This window comes from Bos javanicus, chromosome 1 (assembly GCF_032452875.1).
Source record: "Bos javanicus breed banteng chromosome 1, ARS-OSU_banteng_1.0, whole genome shotgun sequence".
Classification (NCBI taxonomy): Eukaryota; Metazoa; Chordata; class Mammalia; order Artiodactyla; family Bovidae; genus Bos; species Bos javanicus.
Window position 1 is genome coordinate 44863395 of NC_083868.1, and position 22803 is coordinate 44886197.

At 39.2% G+C, this 22803-nt stretch overlaps 1 protein-coding gene across 2 annotated transcripts in view; it reads left to right on the forward strand.

The window, feature by feature from the left end:
• Window positions 1-4720: 4720 nt before the first annotated feature.
• The window catches only part of TBC1D23 (TBC1 domain family member 23), a 57924-nt gene continuing 39841 nt past the window's right edge, over window positions 4721-22803 (forward strand). The window contains exon 1 of one of the 2 annotated variants that reach the window (XM_061380874.1): window positions 4721-4977. In XM_061380874.1, the coding sequence (XP_061236858.1) occupies window positions 4925-4977 (53 nt within the window). In that variant the 5' untranslated portion in view covers window positions 4721-4924. The remainder of the gene's footprint in view (window positions 4978-22803) is intronic. The other variant, XM_061380784.1, reaches the window with a different exon arrangement.

A 22803-nucleotide genomic window follows, 5' to 3' on the forward strand; every position in this document is an offset into this window, starting at 1 on the left:
CAGAAAACTCATGAAAATGAATTTTCTCATTTTCTCTAACTCATGAGTTAGAAAACTAACTTAGCAGACTGGAGATCAACAACCCAATGTGGTGTTTGTCCTTTCAGAAGACAAGACAAGGTGAAGGGGAAGAGTGGATGACCCTGATCCAGAGCAAGAGAAAAAGGAAAAAGGGCTTATGAGCAGAAGACTCAACCACCACTGAGATCTGCAATAACTCAGTTCAGTTCAGTTCAGTCGCTCAGTCACGTCTGACTCTGCGATCCCATGGACTATAGCACACCAGGCTTCCCTGTCCATCACCAACTCCCAGGGCTTGCTCAAACTCATGTCCATCAAGTCGGTGATACTTCTCCTCCTGCCTTCAATCTTTCCCAGCATCAGGGTCTTTTCAAATGAGTCAGCTCTTCGCATCAGGTGGCCAAAGTATTGGAGCTTCAGCTTCAGCATCAGTCCTTCCGATAAACATTCAGGACTGTTTTTTTTTTTTTGACTGGTTTGATCTCCTTGCAGCCCTAGGGACTCTCAAGAGTCTTCTCCAACACCACAGTTCAAAAGCATCAATTCTTTGGTGCTCAGCTTTCTTTATGGTCCAGCTCTCACAACCATACATGACTACTGGGAAAAACATAGCTTTGACTAGACAGACCTTTGTTGGCAAAGTATTGTCTCTGCTTTTTAGTATGCTGTCTAGGTTGGAAATAGCTTTTCCTCCAAGGAGAAAGCGTCTTTTAATTTCATGGCTGCAGTCACCATCTGCAGTGATTTTGGAGCCCAAGAAAATAAACTCTGTCATTGTTTCCATTGTTTCCCCATCTATTTGCCATGAAGTGATGGAATGGGATGCCATGATCTTTGTTTTTTGAATGTTGAGTTTTAAGCCAGCTTTTTTGCTCTCCTCTTTCACCTTCATCAAGAGGCACTTTAGTTCCTCTTTACTTTCTGCCATAAGGGTGGTGTCATCTGCGTATCTGAGGTTATTGATATTTCTCTGGGCAGTCTTGATTCCAGCTTGTGCTTCATCCAGACCGGCATTTCACATGATGTACTCTGCATATAAGTTAAATAAGCAGGGTGACAATACACAGCCTTCATGTACTCCTTTCCCTATTTGGAACCAGTCTGTTGTTCCATGAGAGGATGTCTGGTTCTAATTGTTGCTTCTTGACCTGCATACAGATTTCTCAGGAGGCAGGTAAGGTGGTCTGGTATTCCCATCTCTTTAAGACTTTTCCACAGTTTGTTGTGATCCACACAGTCAAAAGCTTTGGCATAGTCAATAAAGCAGATGTTTTTCTGGAACTGCTTTTTCTATGATCCAGTGGATGTTGGCAATTTGATCTCTGGTTCCTCTGCCTTTTCTAAATCCAGCTTGAACATCTGGAAGTTCTCGGTTCATGTACCTTTGAAGCCTTGCTTGGAGAATTCAGCAGCCTGGATATCAACAAGCCAAATACAAGCAAACACTGCAGAGAGTGTGGTGCAGCCAGTGCAACATGTTCAAGCAAGAAGAACCCAAGGCATACTAAGTTTGAAAGACTTTAGCTAACAAGCAGATTCCTAGAATTACCACTGGAGGAAGAGGATGTCATCTTGGTGGATACCATGAATTCAGAGTACTCGGTATGACACTGAAAGGTTTGACGAGTAAGGAACAGATGATATAAATACTTCAGAAGATATCATCACTAATTTCTATTGAAATCTTGTCCCCACAGGGTATATATCAATGTCATATTGATCCTATTGAGAATGGCTACATAATTTGTGGGGGTGCCTAGTGCAAAATAAAAATGAGGGGCCTCCTGTTCCAAAATTATTAAGAATTTCCAGGGCTTCCCTGACAGCTCAGTGGTAAAGAATCCACCTGCCAATGCAGGAGACATGGGTTTGATTCCTGATCCGGGCAGATTGTACATGCCTCAGAGCAACTAAGCCCATGAGCCACCTGTGCTCTGGGGTCGGGGAGGTGCAACTACTGAATCCTGCTTGTCCTGGAGCCCAGGCTCTGCAAGAAGCCTCTGCAGTGAGAAGCCTGTGCATGGTAACCAGAGAGTAGCCCCCACTCACCACTAGAGAAAAGCCCACACAGCAACGAAGACCCAGCACAGCCAAAAATCAGTCAATACATAAATAAAATGGAAAAAAAAAAGCATTTCCAGATGGCATGGAGTCCTGTGCTGTTGCGCAGACTACACGCCCCTGAAGCTGACCCTGGCCCTATTAAAGAGAATGGAAGTTGGAAGTTTCATCTTCTACAGAATGAAAAAAAATGCTTGAAAATGTCAAGTGATACATTTTTAGTGGAATAATATTTTTACCACATGGAGTATAAAGCAGTCACTGGCTTAATTACTCTCAAGATGAATTACAGTTGAGGGGTAGGATCACCTTAACCGATGAACAACTGTTTGTCATGTCACTGGCTAAACAGTTAAAAAAAATTTTTTTTGGAAAAGCTTCTGAAAACCCCCTGACAACAACTGAAGAGACCCAGTAGACATCCTGAATATTGGAATGGTAATTTGACCCAGATCCATGCCTTTTATTCTTTTTGATAGCTGCCATCTAGATTCTCATTCCACATTAAAAGAAATTTTCCCCATAGGACTGATCATCATGCAGACATCCTGGACTTAGAAGTGGATGCAATAATGTGGCTCTGTGTTATCTTTCCTTTGGGGAAGAGAATGAACATGTTTTTGCTTAGAAATGAAAGAGCTTATTTAATCAAATAGTTTTAAAAATTATGAAACATTTTAGATACCAAGTATAGACTCTATAAAGAATACAGAACACCTACATAGCCTCTTTTCAGCTCTTTAGAAACAAAATATTAAAAATATAATTGAAGCCATTTTCTCTCCTCCCACAAATGTAACTGTGAGAACCACAGAACTTAACAGCTCTGTCCAAACCCTTGCACTAGAGACCTGATTAAAGACTAGCATCATTTTTTAGCAACTTAAGGCTGTGTCCCTAGGATGACCTGGGCCCCCACCAAACCCCATTAAAATGTCTGACTGAGGAAGTGCGATGGCTGACAGGAGAATTTACTGTTTGATCAAGCCAACACCTGATGTTAGGCTGCTGATCTCTCTTGGAGAGAGAAAAGACTCACAGTTGTGAATCTGTACCTCTACAGCTTAGAAATGTCCTTGTCAAGGCCTGAGAGCCATTCCTTTGAAATGTAATCATCAAGAAGAACAGGGTCTCTGTCTCCCAATCTCTGTGGGAGGGAAGAATCCTAACCTTGAAAATTGCCAGCTAGCAGACACTGCTGGTCTAATCACAATGACACTGATGGATGTTTTGTGATTTTTCACTTGTCTGACTCTAATGAGTCCAGCTCTCCCTGCTCCCTCATTCTCCCTTTAAAACCCCTAATCACTTCTGCAAAAATCACAATGGAACTCAGCCCTTTCCCTACTGCCAGTAGTTTCCGAATAACATGTGTTTTCACTGCTTTAACTAAAGGCTGTCAGTGTTTATCTTTGAGAACTGCCATTCCAAGTTTTCTGTGTATCATTCTGCTACATTTTTTTAAAAAGCAGACATGTATCTATTAATAAAAAATATACTGTGCTGCCTATTTTTAAAATCAAATATAAATGACACCATACTTTACCTACCCTTGTTCATTTAACATCATATTTTCCAGACTTATCTGTATTGTTACATGTGGTACATCAGCACTGTGTCCAGGTTGGCAAAAGCATTTCCCTAGGTCCATCCTCCGGAGCCTCTGCCCACCCCTAGGCCCATGGATGGTCAAAGTAGAACAAAAAGCCCCTGCTTTTGTGGTGATGGTGGGAACCGAGCTTGGACGTGCAGGCAGAGGTGGCCACCAATGTGGAGTGAAGGGGAAGTAGGGTGGGAAGAGATAAAACGTAGCAGCTCTCTCTGCTTGGAACTCCAGAGTTCTAGATTCTAAATTTGGACTTGACTTTCTGTGTTTACATATGAAATATGTTTATAAACATGCAATGTCAAGTCCAAATTTATAATTCTAGCCTTGGTGGCTCAGGCGGTAAAGAATCCTCCTGCAGTGCAGGAGACCAGGGTTCGATCCCCATGTAGAGAAGATCCCCTAGGGAAAGGAATGGCAACCTACTCTAGTATTCTTGCCTGGAGTATTCCATGGATAGAGGATCCTGGAGGGCTACAGTCCATGGGGTCGTAAAGAGTCGAATAGGACTGAGCCACTTTTCACTTTCACTTCCATGTTTATATATGAAAGATGTTTATAAAGGTGGGAGCCTAGAACACACCTCCTTCGCTGCAGCTGCTAAGTCGCTTCAGTCGTGTCCGACTCTGTGCAACCCCACAGACGGCAGCCCACCAGGCTCCCCCGTCCCTGGGATTCTCCAGGCAAGAACACTGGAGTGGGCTTCCATTTCCTTCTCCTTTACTGTTTAGCTTTTTGAAAAACAACTTTTAAAGCATTCAGACATAAAGTATATGGCCTCCACTTGTACTTTTGACCGCTCCATCTTCCCGATGGCATTTCCCCTTCGCTCCTCCCTCCACTACTTAAAACTGTCAAATATGACTCTAAGCAGGACGCTAAGACGCAAAGAAGACGCTAACTGGACGCCAAAAAGGGACGCTTACAAGGGCCTCTTTCTGGGACCCACGCTCTTGCCAAACCCCACCCACTGCGTCCGGGCCAGGGCCCGCGGCATCCTGGGACGTGTAGTCTTTGGAAGGGTAGCGGCTCTCCAAGTCTCCTCCTCCAAGTTGCCTTTCGCCCTCGGGACGTCGTGACGTCGCGTTCTTCCCGTCCTTCGCCTCCTCCCTCTCTCTTCCTTTCCCTCTCCAGAAGCTTGGTCCCATACTTCCGAGGACCTTTTACGACGTTGGGTATAAGTCGGTCTCGGCGCCGGGTCCACTTTTCGGCAAAGTGACGTGGACGTCAACAGCAATGGCGGAAGGAGAAGAGGTCCTGCCACTGCCGACGTCGGGCGACGAAGGCTGGTGAGTAGAAGCCCCGGGCTGCTTCGCACTGCCCTTCTTTTCTGCGTTGTCACCACCCTGCCCGTCCCCGCGTCCCCGGCAGGCGCCGGCATGGAACGGGAAGACCGGTGCTCGAAGCCCGGAGCCCTGCCCCGCCCCCTCTGCCTGCCGGGTTCCCCTCTGCCAGCACGGTCCTGCCCTAGGGGCTAAAGCCAGACTCGGAGGGAGAGGGGTCTCGTCCAGGTGCTGGGCCTCAGTTGACCCTTCCAGCTTCATCCGCCGGCTTCCAAAATGTGCTGGAGAAGGGTGGCTTCGGGGCTGGGTTTGGCCGGAGTCCCTGGCCCGGGGAGTCAGAGTAGGCTGCTGGTTAGGAAGGAAGTTTCGCGGATGCAGATCTCAGGCACTGGAATACTCTTTGAAGAAAAGACCACTTGAAATGACTGCCGTAGCCTTTGCTTGGTTCAGAGGTTGAGCGGTACACCTAGGGATGACTCCCTCCCACATAACTGAGACATTTTTAGTCCTAGTTTTCATTTCTCATTTCGCGTTCCAACAGTTTCCACCTTTCGTCTCTTTCACACATCTTTTTCCTTCCTGCTATTTTGCTCACAACTCTATTTCAGAGCGTTGGATGCGACGTAGGACACCGCTGTTGCTGTCCTCAAGGCTTTGCGCGCTTACCTGATTTACAGTCAGGGTTGTGGGGAGGACTTCTGACAATTTTTGGTAGGCTTTAGTCACCTAGTGTTGTTACTCTCTGGGAAAATCTCCTATTTTTGAAATAGTTGATCTTCACAGTACACTTTTAGAGATAACATCATTTAAAAAATGGAACCTTTAGAGGCTTGTCGAATTTTTACAATTGATCTAAGTGCATTGACCACAGGTATTAGATAGTTTTGAATTTGCCTGTTCATCATATATGTATAGCTCACTAGCACTCTATTTGTCTAATAATAATAATCCAGGACATTTGTAGACATGGAGTTTAATCCCTCTGAAAGAACTGGAAATCGTTGAAAGGGATAGATAATATAGTAATAGTAATTGAGAAATTCAGCTCTCACTTAGCAGACATCAGGCATCACCTTAGCATCAATATATGTACTATTGATGAAGGTGTAAGATAAAAACTTACCTAGATGTACTTTCTTTTCTCAATTGACTTACCTTGGAGTTGGGGAGCTGTAGAGGTACACTCGGTAAGAAGATAAAATTGCCCTAGTTCTTTGGACGTATTAATAAAAGTGTTGTCAAAGTTCTGGGAGACAGAAACCACGTCCATTTGGAGTCATTGGGGAAAGCTGTATGGGGGCGGGGGTGTTTGAATTAGGCCTTGAAGAATGAGTAGGATTTAGACCAGTGCTGTCCAATAGAAATGCAATGTGAACCACATAGTAATTTAAAATTTTCTAGTAGCCATGTTAAAAACTAAAAAGAAACAGGTGAAAATAATTTTAATTATGTATCTTCTTTAATTGAATATATCCAAAACCTTTCAACATGTAATCATTGTTAAAAAACAAACAAACAATACTTTCACATCTTTTTTGTACCGGGTCTTCAAAACTCGATGTGTATTTTACACTTCACTGCTCATCTCAGTCCGGTCTAGCCGTGTTTCAAATGTTAAATAGCCACTCGTGGCTGGCAGCTAAGGTGCAGGGTCAAATTAACAGAGCAGAAAGGTCTCTGAATGAAGTAATAGCATGAGCAAGGACATAGACAAGAAAATCGATGGTTTGTTTGGAGAGTAATGACTAGGATGTCATAAAGTTTGCTGTTTTGGAAGAGTGAATTTGTTGTAGTGTAAACTGGCTGTCATCAACTGATTGAAGGCCAGGAGGGAAAGTATTTCTAGAGAAAAGGTGTCTTTGGGGAGTTCTTAGGTTGGGCAGATTGTGAACTTGTGTCTGGTTCAGAGGGGCAAGGACCGTGGAGTGAATGGTTGCTGGTGGTGGCATTTGTTTTCTTGTAGCGCTGCTGTTTCTTTGGTGAGGCTTCCCGTTTTTGCTCTTTTTATTTTCATGAGTGGAAGAACCCTGAGTGTTCTCTTGATTTTTATTCTCCCTCCATTCTCTTCTTTTTTTTTTTTTATTATTTGTATATATTTTATTGCTTATTTTAATAGTTTTTCTTTAAGAAAAATACATTTCAGATTAAAATTACAGATTTTGATTTTTGAAAACAGTTAAAGGAATAGCTGTTTATAATAATCTATGGCTGCTGCTGCTGCTAAGTCGCTTCATTCATGTCCGACTCTGTTCAATCCCATAGAAGGCAGCCCACCAGGCTCCCCCATCCCTGGGACTCTCCAGGCAAGAACACTGGAGTGGGTTGCCATTTCCTTCTCCAAATCTATGGCTTCTATAGTCTAAATTCAAGATGTTCATTTTACTACGAAGTAGTGTGTGAATATGTGAGTGTGTGCTTGGGTATGTTTGTACAGAGACAGAAAGCTGACTGAAGTGAATTAGCTTTTTATTCACTAATTTCTCCTCCTTAAAAAAAAAAAAAAAGAAAGAAAACACTAATACACATCATTTGTAAACCCTATAATAATAAAATTTTAAGTAATCAATGAAAACTCTCTCCAAGCCTCTTCTGTTCACACACCTACTTAAATATGATATGTACCCTCCAGAGCGGATTCATTTTGATATTTGGCAAAACTAATACAATTATGTAAATTTTAAAAATAAAATAAAATTAAAAGTAATGTGAACTTATACATATATTTAGAGATGTATGCATGTACCTGTCTCCTTAGTTACCTATTATCTAACTAGGTAAAACAAAAAAACCTCCATTCTCTTCTAATCTTTATCCTTTTTCTGTACTCATTCCACTCACTGGTCCCCTAGAAGTGAATTTGAATAGAGTCAGAAAAGACATTCGCATTTGAAGCCACAAGTTCAGTAAAGCCTCTGTCCTTAGAGTGCTTCTTGTATACACTGGAGCAGCTTTATTCTTTAAAAAAAGAAATGTTGTGACATATTTATTGTAATCTTTCTAGATAGAAAATTTTCTGAAATGTGTTAAACATCTTGTTGTGTAACTGAACTCATCTTAAAGATTTAGGGTCATTCAGTTTACAAATGTGAGTGTATAAGAATAAAACTAGGTCCCTGTCCTTAAGGAATTTGTGGTCTAGTTAGAGGAGGCAGTTTTAAAGACATCATTTACTGTTATACTTCTGTAATACATTGAGACCTTTAAGGCCTATCTAGGCAGAAAGCGTAGACTGTTGCTGCTTATATGCCCCTCGATAGCCATCCCTTTTTGAGTTTGCTTTTCATTAGTTTTTCCTGTATGCTTTCTTTGTTGTCAGTGGTATCTCACTCTTTGATCCTGATCTGTGAAACTCGGTAGCTGAACTTGTTAAATTATCTGTTCATTTGTAAAGAGGCTCAGGATGGGGCCTGAAGAACTTAAAAGTACAAGATGTCACTTTTACTTATTTACTGTTTTTTAGTTATGCTCTGGATCGGTGCTTTTCAGAATTTAAATGTGCATTGGGATTACCTGGAGAGCTTGTTAAATTTCAGATTCTGGTTCAGTAAGTTTGCTTGGGACCTGGAATTCCATATTTCTGACCGACCACTACTGGGCGATGGCATTTCTTGTTCATAGTTCTAGGTGATGTATATCTCCAATGAGTTGGTCAGGGGAATTTTTCTCTTTACTATTTATATTGTATCATCTAACACATTATACTGTATATATTGCATAATTATGCTTTAGTTTTAATCTGATTGCATGTTTTACCACTGTTCGGTATTTTATTTATTTCTTTATCGTTGCTTTGGGAGAACTTTGTCTAGTTGTGGCAAGCGGGCAGTACTCTTCGTTGTCGTGCTTGGGCGTCTCGTCGCGGTGACTTCTCCTGTTGCAGAGCACCGGCTCTAGGTGCTTGGGGGTTTTGGGGCTTAGTTGCTCTGTGTCCTGTGAAATCTTCTTGAACCAGGGACCGAACCCATGTCCTCTGCATTGGCAGATGGATTCTTATCCACGACAAAACCAGGGAAGTCCTGTTGTTGTTCTTTAGATAGTGAACTTCCCAAGGGCAGCGCTGATGGCAGGTGGCTCAAATGTTTATTGTCGGAATGAAGATACAGATTTTTGTAAAATCATGTGCAGTAATATACCAAGATGTCATTTCATATAAATTTTCTGACTCCAGTGTTTTTGTAAGCTGCGTGATTATTTGCTGGTGTAATACTTATATTTTTATGGAAATCTAGGGTTATCAGAAACTGCCTCAGCTCCCAAACTTTCTGAAATTGCAGCCATGTAAACTCAGAGAGCATGGAGAAGTCCTTGTAAAATTGTTTACAGTTTGAAATAAATTTAATTAAATAATATAAGCTACAGATCTGAAAATTACAGAAGTGTTAAATTATTGTAGTTCAATGATTGGTCATTCTTCTGGGTATTGAAGAAACCAGGTTTGCGATTGTGGCTTTCATTTTCTGAGACTTTCTTTCTGAAATAACTCCTTAAAATCTAAAGTCTTGATTAAAAATTTTTGTTTTGGTAAAGACATTGTGCAACAACTGTTGGTATTTTGAGTTTGCTAAGTTAAAATTTTTTGTAGAGCTTTTCTTAAATTTGTTGCTAAGCTTTTGTTAAAATTGTAGAAATATCAGTTTCATAAAGAGGCTTCTATTGTTAATTTGAGATGTGAATAGGAATTGTTTTGAGAATAATGAGGTCTTTTTCGAAATTTTGTGCACTTTGTAAATAGTATTCTGTGCTTTCCATTTCATAAGCATGGAAATAGAGATTTAAATTATCACTCAGGGATTATTAGGTGGTAGCAATTTCAGAATGATATAATCAATAAAGAAATACATTTACTATGAAAGAGAATGAAACCTGTTGCTTAGAATATTGATAGCTTGTAGTTCTGGGAAGACTAGATATTGTCTTACATAAAATGAAGAGAAAGTGAACCATATTGGTGTGAATTAGGAGTTTTTATGTTGACAACTGTTTGATTTTGTGAGGGCAGACAGAAGTTAGAAATTAAGAAGACTTACTTTGTTTATGCTATTTATATGAATGTTATTATAATTTGGGTTTTACTGTTTTGGGAGGTAATTCCTAAATAAGAATTCACTTGTTCCTTGTTCCTGTGGATGTTTTAATACCCACAGGTAAGAGTTAGTAATTGGTTTTTGCATGCTAAAGAAATGTATTCAGTGAATTTCTTTCCATGTACTTGTACTCACTGCTAGGAGTACAGGTGCATCCCTGTAAGTATAGGGAGGCGGTTCAGGTAATTCTGCACTACTGAGTGTACTCCGGTACACAGCCAACTCACGGGTAGGTGTCTTCTGAGCAGAATTGATAAAGTATGCCTACAAGTCATTTCTGCTGCTTATGGTGAAATGTGGATTCTACTTGGTATAAATCAAAGGCAGTCCAGTCCTCCCACACCATCTATTAAAAAGCAAAATAGAGGTTAGCAAAGCATTCTTAATTCATTCAGCTAACATTAACTAAATACTGGTTATATTCAAGCTGCTATGTAGTGTTTAAAAAAAAATTGAAACATTTAAAACCAAAACTGTGCATTGTTCTGATTTGCTTTGGCATTTCAATTTTTTCATCATTTAAAGAAGCAGTGCTTGAAGTGACTTATTTAGATATTGAGAATTACATACAGAAAGCAAATCAGCCTCATATATTAAGTTCATAAGAGCAAATTGTTGTTTGTTGGGAATGCAAGAGCAGTAGGAACCAGTTAAAAGAAAACCTATTTCCTGAAATTTAATGTACATTTATTTTTAAGGGTCTGTCTCACCTTTTTCACCTGAGTTGAGAAAAGGATGACTAATTAAATAATGTGTTTTACATCTTCCTTCTTCTTGAAGATTAAAGGAGTTTGTTCTTGTCTTTAAGCTGACATAGCATTTTATTGGATTTTTCATTCCAAACTGAATGCTGTAATGTGTCCTTTCCTTACTTTCAAGCAGTTGTTACGTAAAACTAGTTGTTGTGGTGTTTAATGATTTTAGTAAGAAGAAAACATGTAAGAAAATACTATATGTTTGTATAGAACTTTATCCTTTGTTATACAAAGGATAACATGCTTATATATACTGTCTCATTTTGGCTCTTAGAACAAATTCTATGAGAAAGGGAAATTATGAGTTATTGTCCTTTTCTTGTTAGGGCTGAGAAGATAGGCATAGGGAGTTTAGACAATATACCCAGTGAGTGGAAAATCTGGGACTTAAACTCATGGCTCTCTAAGCCCTTTCTTTCTAAAGTTGATTGCATACACTGTGTATAGTTTGCAGATACTTTAACAGATAGAGAGAACCCAGTTAAAAATATGCTAATCTTACATTAAATCACCATGTGTTCTGAACATACGGTATTTAAAGATGTGCTTTGTTGACCACATGTGTGCATTATCTGTGGAACCTATAAGGCTCTGAGGCTATGCACAGGCTTTGTGCACAGGCCACATTGCCTTTCTTGATCCACAAGAAGGGGTAATTCATGACTGTTGTGGTGGGATGGGATACAGAGCGTTATGTACTATAATTTCATATCTCTTTGGTTTTCATAATCTGTTCTCATGCCTCTTGGCAAAAATCACTTAAATAGATCAGTTTTTTTATGTTGAGATACTGTGGTTACAAATATCATCTAGATTCTATATCTAATATTTTATATATTTAACTACATGTATTTATGTAATTATATATTAATTATATGTGAATACATAAGTAATATATATGTATCTATATCATTTGGAAATGAAGTTATAATTTATTTTGATTTACTTATTTAGTCTGTGAGAACGTAATAGTGATATTTAATTAGAACATATAAATAATTATACAGTTTTAATTACTATCACCTCAGTAATTTTTTCATTGTTTATATTCAGTGATGTTAGGGAAATAAGAAACTTGCTTTTAAAATAGCTTTCTTGTGGTCACTGTCCCCTTTAAATAGTTTCTAGTCTCTGTTTTGAGGTATAAAAGTGACACAGAGGATGTATTCATCTTATGAGCAGTTGAATACCAAACATTCTTGAACTTATTTTGTAGATTCCATTTAGATCTAACCACTGACATGAAAATAAATTGAGTTCCTTTTTTGTTGAATAAGTTATCACTGATAGATGGAATTCAGGTTAAAAAAATAAGTCCATTATGTGTTTCTTTGTCCATCTCTGATCTCCATTGGTAAAATATCTTTGGGAAGAACTCCCTAAATGTTGCAAAATATTGTCACCTCATTTGCAATAACTGTTTCTTTATCTTCCAAAATAGTGGTTTCATGAAAAGGAATATTGGTGGTCTTTCTATTCTCATTCCAGTTTTTTTTTTTTCTGTTTGTTTGTTTTTTAATTGAAGGAGAATTGCTTTACAGAATTTTGTTGTTTTCTGTCAGACCTCAACATGAATCATCCATTGGTATTATATATCCCCTCCCTTTTGAACTGCCTCCCATCTCCCTCCCCACCCCACCCCTCTAGGTGGATGTGGAACCCCTGTTTGGGTTTCCTGAGACATACAGCAATTTCCCATTGGCTGTCTATTTTACATATGGTAATGTAAGTTTCCATGTTACTCCTTCCATACATCTCACCCTCTCCTCCTGTCTCCCCATGTCCATAAGTCTATTTTGTATGTGTGTTTGTCCATTGTTGCCCTGCAGATACATTCTTCAGTACCATTTTTCTAGGTTCTGTATATATGCATTAGTATACGATATTTATCTTTCTCTTTCTGACTTACTTCACTCTGTATAATAGGCTTTAGGTTCATCCACCTCATTAGAACTGACTCAAATGTGTTCGTGTTTATGGCTGAGTAATATTCTATTGTGTATATGTACCACAACTTCTTTATCCATTCATCTGTTGATGGACATCTAGGTTGCTTCTCTGTTCTAAGTATTGTAAATAGTGCTGCAGTGAACAATGGGATACTGTTGTCTTTCTCTCATTCCAGTTTGAGTAAAGTGGAAATTTGTATTAGAAACAGGTAAAGTGCTGTTTTGTGTTGACTTGTGCTGTTTTCATCGCCTTCTTTCTCTGAGGTAAAAGAGGTACACTATTTTCAGTTTCCAGATGAACTAGTGCTTTGGTTGTTGGGTTGGGGAAAGACTGTGATGCATTTCTTTGTGCACTAAATGTGCTAGAAAATCACCTTATGTGTATAGAAAAGAACAGACTGTTGGGGACTTTTTGCTTTGAGGAAGCATAGAAGAGGAAAAGGTTTAGAGCACTCTCTAAGGTTAACTTTTCATTAGTGGAGAGAGAGTTCTCCCTTTTGTGCACCAAGTCTTACAGTGAATGCATCGCAGCGTTACACGTACGGTAAAGTTGTGAGCACTTTTTTCTTTCAATGCTTGCACAAAAATTCCTGAGTTCATTGTTAGCAGAGGAAGGGGCACCATTGGTATACCATTGGTGCAATTTGATCTACATGGATTATGGGTCAAAAATAAGTTTATAAAAACTTAAAGCATCTGCTCCATTTGTAATGTAGCTAATTTTAGTAGTTTACAGAGCAACACAGTGCTGAAATATTGCAGCTATCGTGTATGCTTGTCCTCTTAGACAAAGAGGACTAGATTTAGCACTTCTCTACTTGGCAAAGCTCCTAGTTAAATTCTGCAGATGATTACAGTATTTGATAGGGGAATCTCCTGAAACTGCTTTGGTAGATCTGATCCTGATAATAGTTTCACTGTTTCTTCTTTCAAGCTGGTGGAGTGTTGTTTTTCCCGTATGTCTATTTTAACAAGTATACATTTTGTTAAAATGCTGTAATAAGTGTGGCTGACTCTGACAAGAATCCAGATAAATTCAAGATTTCACAATTAACAAATTTTGCTGTCATGGACTGTAAGGTGTCATGGTCATTTCCAAATGTGTCGTCATACTATTTGTTCTTGGAATGCTTTGGTAGTTTGAGATTGGTATTTAAAAACATGTTGCATATTACATATTATGGTCAATTCCATCCATATCTACTGTACAATTGAATCTGTAACAACGTTCTCTTATCTCCACTTCTAACAAATGTCACGCAAAATAAGTTCAGACAGATCTTCGGTGCTGATGTCTCATGACCTGGGCATTAGGAAACAACCGGAAGTATGACAGCACAAGTGAAATCTTGCAGCCACAACTCAGTATGTGCAACTTGCCACTGTTACACAATTTGCTGGTGCTCACAAGTAGTTAGCTGGCTATTTTTTTAGTTTTGAATAACTGATCAGAAGCTTGTGCCATGTATGCATGGAGAAGCTGGCCGCACATTGCTTAACCTGTGCTCATAGTGGCTTATGTTCTAAGCACACCAAGGGACGGCCATAGCACTGCTGGCAGTCAGGTTTGAACGGTAGCCTATGCAGTAGAAATAACATGCTTGGTGTTTACAAGCAAGTGTTGGCTTTTATTGATTTCCCCAGTAATGCAGTTTTTGTCTTTTTATTTTAATCAAATAATAATGTATCTTAGATCTTGACCACTTTGAACACAAAACTAATTTTTTTTTTTTTTAATTTGTCATTTGGGTTTTCTCTAGTTTCTTGGTACTCTGCATTTAAGCTTGCTGCTGCTGCTGCTAAGCTTAGGTGACTATATACATTCTAGGTCCTAAGTGGTTTTTTTTTTTAAACTACTCTACTCTTTGATTTTTAAAATAATAATAGAAAAGGGTGTGATTTTAAAGAATTTTGAAAGCTAGTAAAGTTGACATTATTTACTTAATAGACTGAGAATTAAGACAATTGGTTTCCAACCTAGAAAATACTCTAAGTGTTTCAGCAACTTATCTTAGTATGCTCGGGGGACAGTCTATTCTGAAGTTAAATAGGCCATAGGAAATCATAGAGGCCTGATAGGCTGCTGGGAATGACTGCTTAATTCTAGAGCTACTTCATACGTATGCTTTCTACATAAAAAAACCCACGCTTCTTGAATGCTTATTTTGTCTCTGAAGATTTAATCTTGACTAAATGAAGAGTGACTTATGTCCCTACACTCAGGTTTGCTCTTACCTCTAATTTTAGTGTTTCCCACATTTCACTGTTGCCTCACTTGGGCCTCATGAGTGCTGACACAAGTGCCCCGCAGTGGCTCATGTGAGCAGCAGCTCACTGTCCGACGCTCTTCTTTTTGGGGAACAGTGAGTCTGCACTGCCTTTGGAGTCTTGTACAAGACTGAGCAAGAAAGTTGGGAAAGACAAAGTCAGGTAAGGTGTAGTTATTAAGATGAAATAGAAAGCAGAGAGTGGGAGTGATATTCTAGTAGAAAAGAAGATAATTCATGTGCTGTATAAATACTCTCCACGTCTTTTGATTAGATGGTATCTGATTCTATGCCGTTTTATAGGTGAAGAAACTGAGTTTGTATCTTAGGTCACACAGCTGTTAAAGGTGTGTGGAATCTGATGTCACGTTTTCTGACTTTAAATTTTATACAATTTTCTCTGTAACACACTGTCTCTAAGTCACTATATTCATGATTCTTGATGCTTTTGCTACTGAGCTGCCATGGCAACTGTTTAGGAGTCTGTTCCTTTCTGATAGTTATTTAACAAGTAGTATCAATTTGAGAAATTAAAGAGGCAAGGCAAACTCTTTCCCTCAGCAACCCTAGGGTATATGGTTTGGACCCTTCATAGTGATGTGCTCACATCACTGAAATGGTAAATGAAGGTTGACATACAAGCTTTCTCTTAAAGCCCTAAATTAAAGAGTCTCTAAACTTTTTCTGTTACTCTTTTATTACATTTTTATTGAGGCAGAGGAACCAGAGATCAAATTGCCAACATCTGCTGGATCATGGAAAAAGCAAGAGAGTTCCAGAAAAACATCTATTTCTGCTTTATTGACTATGCCAAAGCCTTTGACTGTGTGGATCACAATAAATTGTGGAAAATTCTGAAAGAGATGGGAATACCAGACCACCTGACCTGCCTCTTGAGAAACCTATATGCAGTTCAGGAAGCAACAGTTAGAACTGGACATGGAACAACAGACTGGTTCCAAATAGGAAAAGGAGTACGTCAAGGCTATATATTGTCACCCTGCTTATTTAACTTATATGCAGAGTACATCATGAGAAACGCTGGGCTAGAAGAAGCACAAGATGGAATCATGATTGCAGAAGAAATATCAATAACCTCAGATATGCAGATGACACCACCCTTATGGCAGAAAGTGAAGAGGAACGAAAAAGCCTCTTGATGAAAGTGAAAGAGGAGAGTGAAAAAGTTGGCTTAAAGCTCAACATTCAGAAAACAAAGATCATGGCATCCGGTCCCATCACTTCATGGGAAATAGATGGGGAAACAGTGGAAACAGTGTCAGACTTTATTTTCTTGGGCTCCAAAATCACTGCAGATGGTGATTGCAGCCATGAAATTAAAAGACGCTTACTCCTTGGAAGGAAAGTTATGACCAACCTAGATAGCATATTGAAAAGCAGATATTACTTTGCCAACAAAGGTCTGTCTAGTCAAGGCTATGGTTTTTCCAGTGGTCATGTATGGATGTGAGAGTTGAACTGTGAAGAAAGCTGAGTGCTGAAGAATTGATGCTTTTGAACTGTGGTGTTGGAGAAGACTCTTGAGAGTCCCTTGGACTGCAAGATCAGTCCTGGGTGTTCTTTGGAAGGACTGATGCTGAAGCTGAAGCTCCAGTACTTTGGCCACCTCATGTGAAGAGTTGATTCATTGGAAAAGACCCTGATGCTAGGAGGGATTGGGGGCAGGAGGAGAAGGGGACAACAGAAGATGAGATGGCTGGATGGCATCACAGACTCGATGGACGTGAGTTTGAGTGAACTCCGGGAGTTGGTGATGGACAGGGAGGCCTGGCGTGCTGTGATTCATGGGGTCGCAAAGAGTCGGACACAACTGAGCAACTGAACTGAACTGAAACTTTTCTCTTTTATTATTATTTTTTACTTTTATTACATTTTATTGAGATGTAATTTATGAATCATGAAATACATATTTCAAGTGTACAGTTCAGTTGTTTTAGTATATTTCCAGAGTTAAGCAATCATCACCCATGATCTAAGTTTAGAGTATTTTCATTACCCCCAAAGAAACCCCATACCCATTAGTATCCCTCTTATTCCCCTGTCACTTCGGGTCCTGATGATCCACCTTCTGTCTGTATACATTTGCTATTTTAGACATTGCATGTAAATGAGATCTTACAATGTGTGGCCTTTGTGTCTGTTTTCTTTCACTGAGCATAATTCTCAAGGTCCATGCACGCGTTGCATGTTGTCAGCACTTCATTCCTTTTTATTGCTTAGTATTCCAGTGTATGAACACATATTCATAAGATGATGATGTTTCTACTTTTCGGCTTTTATGAATAATGCATACATTTAGGTTCTACTTTTTGGCTATTATGAAGAATACATAGAACTAATGTTACAGATATTTTTTAAAAGTTTTTTGTCGTTGCCCTTTTTAATGTGGTAAAGCATACATAACATAAAATTCACCATTTTAACAGGTATAGTCAAGTGACATTCCGTACATTTACAGTGTTGTGCAGCCATCATCATCCCAAACAAGAACTCTGCCTACTAAGCAGTAGTTCCCCATTGCCCCTACCTCCGGCCTCTGGTAACCTCTGTTCTACTTTCTGTCTCTTTGAATTTCCCTATTTTAGTTACCTTATGTGAGTGGAATCATACGCTGTTTGCCCTTTTTTTTTTTTTTTCAATGCCATTCTCCCAAATCTTCCCACCCTCTCCCTCTCCCACAAAGTCCATAAGACTGTTCAATACGTCAGTGTCTCTTTTGCTGTCTCGTATACAGGGTTATTGTTACCATCTTTCTAAATTCCATATATATGCGTTAGTATACTGTATTGGTGTTTTTCCTTCTGGCTTACTTCAGTCTGTATAATAGGCTCCAGTTTCATCCACCTCATTAGAACTGATTCAAATGTATTCTTTTTAATGGCTGAGTAATACTCCATTGTGTATATGTACCACAGCTTTCTTATCCATTCATCTGCTGATGGACATCTAGGTTGCTTCCATGTCCTGGCTATTATAAACAGTGCTGCGATGAACATTGGGGTACACGTGTCTCTTTCCCTTCTGGTTTCCTCAGTGTGTATGCCCAGCAGTGGGATTGCTGGATCATAAGGCAGTTCTATTTCCAGTTTTTTAAGGAATCTCCACACTGTTCTCCATAGTGGCTGTACTAGTTTGCATTCCCACCAACAGTGTAAGAGGGTTCCCTTTTCTCCACACCCTCTCCAGCATTTATTATTTGTAGACTTTTGGATCGCAGATATTCTGACTGGTGTGAAATGGTACCTCATAGTGGTTTTGATTTGCATTTCTCTGATAATGAGTGATGTTGAACATCTTTTCATGTGTTTGTTAGCCATCTGTATGTCTTCTTTGGAGAAATGTCTATTTAGATCTTTGGCCCATTTTTTGATTGGGTCATTTATTTTTCTGGAGTTGAGCTGTAGGAGTTGCTTGTATATTTTTGAGATTAGTTGTTTGTCAGTTGCTTCATTTGCTATTATTTTCTCCCATTCTGAAGGCTGTCTTTTCACCTTGCTCGCTGTTTGCCCTTTTGTGACTTCTTCCCCCTCACCTCCTTAGCATTTGTCTTCAGAGTTTATTCATCTTGTAGCATGTGTCAGAATTTCCTTCCTTTTTAAGACTGATAACATTTCGTTGTCTATATATACCACATTTTACTCATCCATTCATACGCTGATGCTTATTTGGGTTGTTTCCAGTTTTTGGTGTTGTGAATAATATTTCTGTGATTATGGATGTACAAATTCCTGTTTCAGTTCTTGCTTTCAGTTCTTTTGGGTATATCCCCCTGAAGTGGAATTGCTAGGTTATATGGTAATTCTGTTTAACTTCTTAAAGAACCGCCAAACTTTTCCACAGTTGACTGCACCATTTTGCATCACTTCCACTGGCAATGCACAAGAATTCTAATTTCTTCATATTCTTGCCCTCCTCCCCTTTTTTGGATATTAGCTATTCTAACAGATGTGTTATATAGTATCTTGTGATTTATGTATGAGTTTTTGGTGTATGTTTTGTATTCTCTTTGGTATACTGCAAACCTAGGAGTAGAACTGCTGGGTCGTATTTTTAATTATGAGAGGGTTATACTTTTAACTATTTAGTTTGTGAGAAGTGCCTTTGATTACCTACAGTGGAGCATTTTCTGGTTTCTTGCTTACGGATGTGCTCCTGGAAACCACATTTGTGGTTCCCTTGGGGGCCACATCAAAGAATCTAATAGTGGCTGTATCAACATGTTAAAAATGCAGGTTTAACATTTTGAGGATCTGTCAAACCAGTTTCAAAAGTAGCTGTACCGTTTTACATTCCTACCAGCGATGTATGATGCTTCCAGTTTCCATTAGGACAGTTTGATACTAGCCGTCCTTCTGAGTGTGCAGTGGTGTGTCATTGTGGGTTGTTTTTTGTTGTTGTTGTTTTTCACTGTGGGTTAAAAACATTTTTTTTAATGGTTAATTTTTGGCCGTGCTGGATCTTCATTGCTGTGCTCTGGCTTTTCTGTAGCTGTGGTGTGTGGGCTTCTCCTTGTGGTAGCTTCTCTTGCTGCAGACCACAGCACTAGCGTGCACAGGCTCAGTAGTTGTGACTTCTGGGTTCTAGAGCACTGGGTTGGTTGCTTCAGGGCATGTGGGATCTTGCCAGACTAGAGACTGACCTGTGTCTCCTGCATTGGCGGATGAGTTCTTAACCACTGGACCACCAAGAAATCCCTCATTGTGGTTTTGATTTGAGTTTCCCTAATGGCTAATGACGCCATGTGCCTCTCGGGTGCTTATTGGCTAGTTGTTATCCTTTTTATTCTTTTGGAGAAAGAAAAGTAGTCTGATGTTTTGGGAAGGTCAAATCAAGGTAAAGATTTGATCATTTGAAGTAACATAGGGAGAGTGGCCCTGGAGTTGTGGGCAGTAGAGAAGGAAGAGGGATGATTGGGTGTGTAAGAGGAGGAGGTGAGTGGGAGATGAGGGAGACGTGGTCACATGTGTTGTCAAGAATACTTTCCAAAAGCTTTGCTGGGACAGGAACAACCAGGAGTGTGGAAGGACAGCAAAGTTTGGAGGAGTTTTTGTGCTTGTTATTGATGTTGTTTCTAATAGCAGTCCTTGAGCATGTTGGCTCAGAGGAAAGAGCAATAGCAAAAGAGAAGTGGAAGATAGAAGAGAGAGGATAACTGGTGGCTCGTGGCTCCGGAGGAGTCAGCATAGGGCGGTGGGGGGGTGGGTGGGTCAGGGATATAAGACTCACATGAAGTTATCAGTATTAGACTAGAGAAAGCATCCCTAGACATCTATGCATGTAGAAAAGAAGGAAATGGTATCTGGGATAAAGATCAGTTACTCATTTTATTTTGGAGAGTGGCTGAGATCAAAGGGAAGAGAAGCCTGCTGGCCTGTATTTTCTCTTTGAAATCAGAAATAATGTCACCTGAAGTAAAGTGACTGGGTAGGGGAGTCTGAAGAAAGTGGTGGATAGGAGATTTTCAGGTAGATTGATGCCCAAAAGAAACAAACGGTGGTGAATCTTCATGATAGCATCATGAAGTTGTCTCTGTTTCTCGATGAGTCCTCCTAGAGCAAAGTATGGGAACAGAGACGGCAGAACTGGTTCGAATAACCCCGTGTTAGGAGTTTGCAGCTTTCTGAATGTGTTAGGAATGTGAAGGGGTGAACTTCAGGGCATTAAGAATGTGCTTGAAGTCTTAGGCCATGAAATTAATACTGACGAAGCCATATGAAAGTTCTTCTGACAAGTCTGAGCCACCTTTCACCCTCTACTTTTAACTCCTTACACAGGAAGGAGGACATGGGGAGGACACCCCTTCACCAAAATTAATTTTCTTCCATGCTCAAAAATAGAACCAAATATTTTTACATCTTTTAACTTCCTTTAAAGTTTATCATATACTGTTTGCCTTGCTATAATTCTAAAGCAGCTTGGGTTACAGTGCTTAAATTAGATTGGCTGATTTTGCTACAGAACATCAACTCTGGAGAAATTTTGTTAGATTGTATTTAAGTTTCAAAAATATATCATTGATAGATCATTGACAGTATACTGGAGGGGGTTGCCATACCCTCCTCCAAGGAACCTTCCCGACCCAGGAATTGAACCCGTGTTTCCTATGTCTCCTGCATTGGCAGGTGGGTTCTTTACCACAACCTCCATCTGGGAAGCCCTAAATTATTATGCAAATAAATACTATAGTTTCAAGGTCACAGAGGCAGGAAGACGTACATTCCTGTTTCTTTGCAACCCCAAATGTTTGGATTTGTTTTGTCTTAGACCTTCTGAGCAGAGAAGATAATTACTTATTTTTTATATTTACTAAGATAATTAAACATGGCCCGTTCTTGTCTATTTTTAAGGCCTGTCAGACTGTCTAGTACATTTCTGTCAACTTCTAGCTTATAGAGATAGTGGGAAGCCACCATAACCGAAGAAGACTTTAAAAAGCACAACCCTCTCAGTCATACTCCACCAGACATGCGTTTTTTATTTGAATGTTAGGTGTTGCTTGTTCAAAAATGAAAAGAAACTTGCTCTGGGGGAAGGAAAATTCTGAGAGCTAAATACTGTCTCGATAGGAAATTGACTCTTACATGAATTATTTAGCTTCACTGTTTTCAGCTTTTTTACTACATTTATAAGTACATTTGTAATGTTGAAGTTCTGATAACTGAGCCTTTGAACTCCTTGTTCAGAAGATAACATTACTTTTAATTATTTAGTTGTGAGAAGTGCCTTTGACTACTTACAGGGGAGCATATTCTGGTTTCTTGCTTATGGTTCTGCTCCAGGAAACCACATTTGTGGTCCTCTGGGAACAGCATCAGAGAATCCAATAGCAGCTGTATCAACAGAGAGGTTATCATCATCAAGTATATTGAGGGTTGGACATTTTGCCCCAAAGTACTGACTTTGTTGTCTGCAGTAGTAAGGAATTTGGCAAAGTTTAAAAAGAAACCAAAGATTTTGCACTGAAAAATGAAAAAAATTTTAGTTCTTCATTAATTTGATAAAAATAATTTCATCTCATTAAATGGTATTTTCAGTTCACTTACACATTTAATCATTTAAAATTAATTGTATTTGTTCATCAAAGATCCCACTAAATTTTCTCTGTTTAACGGTTACAAACAGTCCTTCAGATTCTGACAGGCTGTCTCGTACACTTTGGCCAAACAGAATAGATGAAGCCCGGTCTTTATCACTTATAGGCCTTAACTATTTCTCAACTGTGGACTGAATGAAGTCTCTTTCTTTCATTTTCTGGTCTAACACTTTGGTGACCAAATAACAAAAGAATGAAATGTTTATTGTGTGGTTAACATACGAATGTTAACATACAAACATGTGGTTAACATATGAACATTCTTAAACATACAAATTTGTAGTAGCTTTGTTAAGAAAATCTTTCAGATTTGATCCCAGCTTTTCTGTCAGATATGATCCCAAGTGATTACATTTTCATTTAATTCCTTTCCATTAATGGGACAGCACTTTAGGAAAGTTATATATTTAAACTAATATTCTTGGAATCCTGTGAATAGAGGAGATTTACATTATCTTACTAAGAGAATATGTAATGGGTGTAATTTATTTTCTTCAAGAACCAGAAACATGTGACAAAATCCTGGTTTCCTGATCCTAGTGGAATGCTCTGCCTTTTAGCCTGCTCCAAAGAATTTTAGAAATTGCCTGGCTCAGGGATTTTTATTTATATACATTTCTTATGCATTGTGTACTAAAATTATAAATAATGACTGGAACCTTA